Source organism: Podarcis gaigeae (genome assembly GCF_964106915.1).
Source record: "Podarcis gaigeae genome assembly, chromosome: 8".
Lineage (NCBI taxonomy): Eukaryota > Metazoa > Chordata > Lepidosauria > Squamata > Lacertidae > Podarcis > Podarcis gaigeae.
In genome coordinates this window covers 65,109,991-65,118,315 of record NC_139684.1, presented here as the reverse complement: position 1 = coordinate 65,118,315, position 8,325 = coordinate 65,109,991, and the positions used below count along the sequence as shown (strand labels likewise).

Here is an 8,325-nt window from a genome sequence, read left to right as displayed (position 1 = left end):
AAGCCTGTGGCAGAAAACTCCCAGACGGCAATACATCAAAACTGAATTTGCTACCCATAATAGCACCCCAAATATATTATTAGGGTCATCCCCAACTGCGTATGTGAATTTAAAGGTAAAGGGGCCCCTGACCGGTAGGTCCAGTCGCGGATGATTCTGGGGTTGTGGTGCTCATCTTGCTTTACTGGCCGAGGGAGCTGGCATCCAGCTTCCGGGTCATGTGGCCAGCATGACCAAGCCACTTCTGGCGAACCAGAGCAGCGCACAGAAATACCGTTTACCTTCCCACCGGAGCGGTACCTATTTATCTACTTGCACTTTGACATGCTTTTGAACTGCTAGGTTGGCAAGAGCAGGGACCGAGCAACGGGAGCTCACCCCGTCGTGGGGATTCGAACCGCCAACCTTCCGATCGACAAGTCCTAGGCTCTGTGGTTTAGACCACAGTGCCACCCACATCCCATATGTGAATTTAGGCATGTTCAAATTGAAAGGGAAGCCAAGGACTGTCTCTGATTTACAGTTAACTGAGACAAGCCCCTACTGAATTGCCATATAAACATTCAAAGAGGCAAGGTGTACAGGAAGGCATTTAGACATTATGCATTCATGACCAGCTCACCAGTTCCTCATTTAATAATGAAAACCATGCAATTATGCAGAAGTGAAGACAGATATGTAATGTGATTGCACCTGGCTCCATTAATTTTTACCCCACTGATGTAACAGAGGTTAAAAAGATAGCAAATATTTCACAAATCTTAATAGCTTACTGGTTTTGATTAGTAAATGCAGCCTGAAGGGAAGGGAGGTCTACAAACTTGTGCGCCAAATGTCAGAGCGCCAGGCATAAAAAAATAGGATCTTCCCCAAAATAGAGCGCTCTCTTGAGAACAGTTTGTACCTAGCGAAGCAACCGTTTCAGGATCAGTATGCACAATTTCTTACAGATATCCCTAAGAGGCTGAAAGCAAGCCAGCATATCAGCCAGCCTTGTCTTCGTCGTTGGGTGCACACGTGTAGCCAACTGGTCTAGGTACAAACTGTCCTCTTAGCAGATGTCTTCATTTTGCAGTCTTTGGAATCAGGCTATTCTGAGCTTTCTATTTCTACAAGAAAACCAGGAGCACTGCAGGGATATGCTGTCAAACACAGGATGATGCATCATTCCCTTGCTGATCCTGCCAATACTATTGATTGCCCAGTTACCCACACTATAGAAATGTAATTGTGAAGGGCCTAGATAAGGATTTGTAATTTTTTTAGGATACTGGAAACAGAAGGCATGAGTTTTTCTACTAGGACTGCAACAAATATTCCCTGAGAAAATATCCATGCATCCATGCACACACAGAGATTTATGGGACTATAGGGTGTGACCCTTTACCACGTCAGATTATTTGTTCCTAAACCAGCAATTTACTCTGACTGGTAGCAGTGTTCCAAGATTTCAGACAGGTGTGCTTTCAATTACCGTATTTTTTGCTCTATAAGACTCACTTTTCCCTCCTAAAAAGTAAGGGGAAATGTGTGTGTGTCTTATGAAGCGAATGCAAGCTGCACAGCTATCCCAGAAGCCAGAACAGCAAGAGGGATTTCTGCTTTCGCTGCGCAGAGATTGCTCTTACTGTTCTGGCTTCTGAGATTCAGAATTTTTTTTTTTCTCGTTTTCCTCCTCCAAAAACTAGGTGCGTCTTGTAGTCTGGTGCGTCTTATAGAGCGAAAAATATGGTACCTGGTACCTCTTCCTTTAGGATCAGGGACAGGGCTGCATTTCCTTGTGGACAACCTTCTAGAGACTGCATGGGAGAACTCACAGAGGAAAAAGTGGGCAGGGCAGCAGGTAAGACTCTGACTTTTATACTTCTACGCCCTTCCCTTTCTAGGCAAGTAAGGGGAATGGTCAGAGTTCAAGGGCACATTCCAGCCAGGCAAATGCACTCAAGGATGGCACAGAGTAGAGTTAGTTAGGGGCTTTGACCCCTGGAAAATCTCATAAAGGCCTGGAGAGCTACATGTGGCCCCCAAAGGCTTGAAACTCCCCATCCCTGCTTTAAGTAGATGGGACTCAAGCCCTTGTGCCTGCAAAGAATTTGCTATAGTCTCCCCCAAGTATAGATATGGCAGCTACCACCCCACTTGACAGGAGGCATAAAGCAGACCACCATATACTGGGCCAAACAGCTACCATTCGAGATTCTCCTAAACTAGCAATTCCTAAACCTTTCCCCTCATGGACCCACTGGAAAAATGCAGAGATTCTTGGAGGATCATCTAATGGTTTTTCCACCGATTTTTTATTTAAGAAGTTGGTAAAGTCTCTCTCCCTGCATATGAAATGTAGCCACCATTGAATTCTGCGTTTTATGCAAAACTGCTGCTTCGCAAGTTATACAACTGGGGAGCGTAAAAATCTTGCCTCCGAGCAGGAAGATCAGGCGTTTGTTAGCATACGCACCAACCATGCAAATCTTTGCAGCAAACTAGTGGCACAAGGTCAGAACTGTCTCAAGAACAGAATGAGGACACCAAAAGAAAACTAGAACAAAAATGCTTTTAATAGCTTAACCCCTTCCTTCCAGGGATCAGAGAAACAGAAACACCCCATTACCTCTCCACCTTCCAAAAAAACTAAGGCAGTTGTTCTGCAAGGACATATACTTTGGGGAAAATCTCATTTCAGATTCCTGAAAAGTTATATGGCAACTGTTTTCCCAGCAGCCAAAATGAAGCTTTTTCTATGCATTCATCATATTTATACACCAGAAGAGATCCCTGTGCTTGATTACAAAAATAGTATTTCTTGGGGCATCTCTCTATTAGAAAGAGTTAACCAAGAGAAAAACAATATGAGTATATCCTCTCCTTGCACACAAGCTAAGGCAGGGAGACAAGATAAATATAAAAGCGCCTCTTCCTCCATCACGGTTTTCTTCTCTCCATCCACACAGATGCCCCTCATTCACAAGTATAGTCTACAAGCCCAGAATCAAGTATGGGGCAACCATTAGCCCACTATTAAAACATGAATATTATTTTCAGTTAAGCAGCAATTAACTAAAAATCTATCCATGGCAGAGGAAAGGGATACTTCAGTTGTCATGCCATAGAAAGCAGGGAAGGAAAACACAGTGCTCAACAGCAAAATAATATTAAATAAAATTAGCTGCCACAGTGGAAGCTCTGCAGAGAGGAATTCCGAATCTATTTCCTACAGTGTTTCTAATCTCAGCATTACTTTTTTTGTACAAGTTTTGGATGTGAAGGTTTGAAAAGGAAGTTGAACTGGCATGCCTTTTGACTGTTGCAAGGACGAAGAAACTGAACATGAGTGAGAAGTTACAGACTGTATTGGGGTTATTCCACCAAAGGCTTGTGCACCTCTCCTACCCGTGACCTGCATTCCACACACTGAAGTGGCTTCGTCTCCAGAACAGAGAAAGGCAAATTACTTTCAGGGTCTCCTGGTTGGACTCCTTATCCCACGGAACACCTAATATATCATCATCATTGATTTGTATGCTGCTTTTCCATAGTCAACCATACGCAAAGCGGTTTTATTCCTTTTGCTCCATTTATAATAAACAAGAGGCTGCTGATGGTTCTAACGCTGTGGCCAATTGAATCCAATGAAGAGGATGCTTGAAGTTCCAAGGAGAATCCAAAGGACTACAACGGGGTAAAACAATATGGTTCTCTTCAGATGTTCTGGACCACAATTTCAGCTGGCATGGTCAATGGTCAAGAACAATGGGAGTTGTAGTCTACAGCATCTGGAGGACAGACACTATGTTGCCTATCCCTAGACTGCAATGTTTTTGAAGCAGTGGTCACCCTGCTCTGTCTCTCTTGTCTGCCTGTATCTCCCTATACACATATACATATACATGTATATATGTTCATTCATATATATATATATATATATATATATATATATATATATATATAATGTATATATGTATATGTATATATGTTCTTATAGAGCAGAGTGGAGGCAGACCCAAGCTTGCACCTTATTTCCTGCAGACTGGAGAAAGTGCATTGCCAATGAAATGAAAAAGGCGGCAAGGTGAGCCAGCAAAAACAAGTGGGTGGGATAGGAGAAAAAATATATTTCCTTCCCTCAGAGACCTAAATACTAGGCAATCAACTCGGGGGGGGGGGGTTTGGGGGGTACTTTTAAGCAACTGGAAAGTTCCTGAAATAAGAAAACTGCAAGGGAAAACTCTTACCTACAACTCAGAGAAGATATTCTGTTTTTAAGATCCTTGAAAACACAGCAATGCTCTTGATCTTTAAAGAGAGTGTGGCGTGCAGTGAATATAAAAAAGTGATAGATTGGAAGTGGCTGTCCAGCCAATACAATGGAATACGATTTGATTAAATGGGGAGGGGAGCAATCTACAGTTGGCATAGTCTGGCCCAAGTTTCCTAAGCGGTACTGCAAGGGTGTACAATCACCATTTGCTTAGTGGCAAGAAATTATGTGAAACCAAGGTCTTCTGTATAATATGCATACATCTTGGCTTTGGCAGGGGTTGAGTCAAAAGACAACATAGTGTTTTTTTCTGGTTAACATATTGGGGACCATGAAAGGAACAGGATTTCTCAAACCTGGTGCCCCACCAGACATTGCTGGACTAAAACAACCACCATCTCTGGCCTCTGGCCATTATTGCTGGGACAGCTATGTATTTGAGTTCAACATCACCTTGAGCAGCTTTTCTCAACCTTGGATCCCCAGATGTTGTTGGACTACAACTCCCATCATTCCAAGCTAGCATGACCAGTTTTCGGGGGGTTGGGAGCTGTAGTCCAACAACACCTGGTGCCCCAACTGATCTAGAGAGAACCAAGTTGGAGAATGCTGCACTACATGATGCAAGACTACAGTATGTCATTCTACTCAGAAAGACCATGGGATGCTATTGAAGGTCTTATTTCAGGGCACAAATTTTCAAGGGGAGGCAAAGCAAAGATGTTTAATGGAGACAGCAATGTTACAGTCATATATCTCCTCAACACCCACCCACAAATGGCTGCCTGCCTTGCTTCCAATTCCAAGCGTAAATCCCAGAGAAGAGTTACCTGGAAGAGAAGGTCTGAGTTGGTTCAAGACAATGGCGCATTATCAACACCATCACACCCTGAAGTTGTATTGACAGCAGATTTTATGCCATCATTATTTCTGTCACCATTTGCTCCAGAGATGTGACACAAAAGACGTGAAGGTGTGTGCCATGTCCAGAGATCACTTTCCCAAACATGTGATCCTTCACAAAACACAGGAATTCTGTGTTCCTAAAAGCCAACCTTAAAGTAGCATTTGTCCTGGTCATGCATACCTTTCTCTCTCCGCCCTCCATTCTTACCTCAAGGAACAATGCTAGCAATTTAACATAAATGAGGAGAGAACAAATGTTACGTGTATTGCCCAGGGACTCTTGGGCTTAGGTCACAATCATATTTTTAAAAAAGCCACGTTACATCAACTGTGGGGTATCCATTTGATGGCTGGAAGCAAACAGGTAAAATGGAGTCATTTAACAAAAAAGAGGAGTCAACATCCTGTGCCACTTTAAAGACTCCTGCCCACCAGAAGCAAGGTTTGAGAAAGGATAGGCGGCTCCACTAAGAAGTTCACAAACCCCATGGAGATTCCTCTATGCATGGCAGAGGTGGGAGGTCACACAAATGTCAAGGAAATGGGGAAGGACAACCTCGTGGAGAGCCAACGAATCAGTTCACTTTCAGCATTCAGTTCCAAGCAGTGATGAGGCATGTCCCACATACGCCACATGCCTAACCATAGACACACAAGAAAGAAAACATTCTGGGAGAAGTTGCCGGGGGTGGGGTGGGGGAATCAGGAGTTTTCCAAAGAGCAGCAACGTCAGGTCTTTTTACTAGCTCAAGTCACATAAGTCACAGAGCCCCGTGTCAGGGCCTCTCTCTATTACAGCCATTTCTCTCTCTGCACATGGAAGAAATAAAGTATTGAATACCAGGAAGTCAGTTTCTCTGCCTGGTGTCATGTATTTTGCACCTCCAGAGTCACATGAATTAAGCTCTCTCTATAGCCACTTGGTTGTGACCATGGCTTTAGATGCAGAGGCTGGGCTCATCAGCTGTCCTGTGGGCTGAAAGAGACACCAGAGAGGCCACAACTATGGGCCAATAGCTAGCAGCAGAGCAGGCAAGCCAAGCTTCAGAGACACAGATCACCGCATTAAACTTAATTCCATAATCCCTGCCCTAGTTTTACATTTTATTGAGTTTTTAAACATCCTCTCTGTAAAATGCAATCATGTAGGCAATGCCTCCCGCCATCCAGGCCATGCAGCAGCGCTGGAGGAGGGGATGGCTACCAGTTTTACACTGCTCACAGACAACGTGGAAAAGGAACCCCTGTACAGACTAGATTCTGCTGGGAGGCAAAACTCAACAGGCCGCGTTACCATGCTGCTCAATAGTGGAACGGGGCAAAAGGGGGGAAGAAATAGTAGCAGCAGTTTAACAAAGCCACTCTTGCCCCTGCTGACGTGTCCTACTCTGTGCATAGTGTGAAACAGTGCAGTCGTTCATCAGAGTTCAAACTGAGCAAACTAGATTTCCCTTCAAACAAAGAAACAAAAACAAAAAACCCCAAAATCATGGGAAGGAGAGGCAGTTCAGCTTTAGCTGGTCCGGCAGTGGACTTGCCCCTCGGAGCTGTCTTCATCATCTGAGCCTCCAGTCCCACCACTAGTCAGTCCTGTGATCCGGTAGCCCATGTTAAACAGCATCACCTCCAGTGGGTCAGCGTTCATCCGCCTCTGGTTGGCTTGGGAAGCGCCTTCCATGTCTTCCACCACTCGCCCGTTCAGTGCCTCGCTCTGCAAAACAAGAGGAAGGGCAACAGGCAACGTTAGCTGCTCGTGCTGGGCAAACCAAAGTGGGTGGGGAGGTGCTTTTGGTTTTCCAAGCTTAGCCCATGGGAGACACATTGCTCTGAACATCATCATCATCATCATTTATTACTTATACCCCACCCATCTGGCCAGGTCTCCCCAGCCACTCTGGACAGCTCCCAACAGAATATTAAAAAAACACGATAAAACATCAAACATTAAAAACCTCCCTAAACAAGGCTGTCATCAGATGTCTTCTAAAAGTCATATAGTTGTTGATTTCCTTGACATCTGATGGGAGGGCGTTCCACAAGGCGGGCGCCACTACCAAGAAGGCCCTCTGCCTGGTTCCCTGTAACCTCACTTCTCACAGTGAGGGAACCACCAGAAGGCCCTTGGTGCTGGACCTCAGTGTCCGGGCTGAACAATGGGGGTGGAGACGCTCCTTCATGTATACTGGGCTGAGGCCTTTTAGGGCTTTAAAGGTCAGCACATGCAAGTAGTATTCAGCAACCAGGGCTAGAGGTTGCCTGTAGAAAGCAGATTCATGCATTTGTCTAATCCTTTGTCTGATCATACCTCTGGTCTGGGATTCCACAGCCGTACGACTGGATCGATGCCACTGGTGGCCAGGAAGCAGTAACTCGGGTGGGGCTGGAGACAGTTGACAATGGACTCGTCACCTTGCAACACCCGCACCAGGTTTGTTGTTTCTTTTTCCCAGATGAAGAAGGAGCCGTCGTCAGAGCCGCTGACAATGTACTGTGCATTGCTGGGAGGGGGGCAGGGATTGTTGGAGAAAGTGAGTAGAAGAATTGAAGCAAGAGTTAGGTTTGATCATTGTAAAATGTGGACCAAACAAAATTTCCCTCGATCCCTAATTCAGCAGGCAGTACAGATGGAAGGGCAACACATAAACAGCAGAAACTCCACTCCTGACCTTGAGAGAAGTTGACATACCTGCCAAAAAAGTTGGCCTCTTTGATGTCTGTGGTGGTGTTGCAGTGGCCGCAGTATCTGAACTTGTAGTCATAGCTGCGCTCCCTCAGCACCATCTCATCGTCCGAAATGGAATCTTTTCGGCCCGTTGCTCGCAGCCAGATAGGGCCGCTCCCTTTCTTGTCTTCCGCTAAAGAAAGTCAAACACCATGTTACTTGTTTCTAGCACTTGGAAGAGCACAAGAAAGCCTTGCTGCTTCTCAGTCTAACCTACTTCACAGCAATAAATAACATCCTCTACCTAGGAAGAGTTGGACACGACTAAATGACTAAACAACAACAACAACCACCATCTAGGAATTTTAAAGCTGGAAGGGACCTCAGAAATTATTGGGTCCTGGTGGTGGGGAACCTCAGGCCCGAGGTTTGATAATTTAAGAAAAGGAATCTAAGCCTTCACCAATGCTCAGGGCAGGATGGCAATACGCTGGCACAA

General features: G+C 45.0%; 1 protein-coding gene across 3 annotated transcripts in view; it reads right to left on the bottom strand.

The window, feature by feature from the left end:
• Positions 1 to 2,540: 2,540 nt before the first annotated feature.
• Positions 2,541 to 8,325, bottom strand: part of WDTC1 (WD and tetratricopeptide repeats 1) — a 28,030-nt gene continuing 22,245 nt past the window's right edge. The window contains exons 14-17 of one of the 3 annotated variants that reach the window (XR_014567133.1): positions 7,851 to 8,019; positions 7,470 to 7,662; positions 4,874 to 6,875; positions 2,541 to 4,755 (exon numbers count right to left, since the gene is read on the bottom strand). Coding sequence is in view for 1 of the 3 variants with exons in the window: in XM_083750777.1 (XP_083606903.1) it covers positions 6,678 to 6,875; positions 7,470 to 7,662; positions 7,851 to 8,019 (560 nt within the window). In the remaining 2 variants the exon portion in view is untranslated. Of the gene's footprint in view, positions 6,876 to 7,469; positions 7,663 to 7,850; positions 8,020 to 8,325 lie in introns of all 3 variants that reach the window. The other 2 variants (XR_014567134.1, XM_083750777.1) reach the window with 2 other exon arrangements.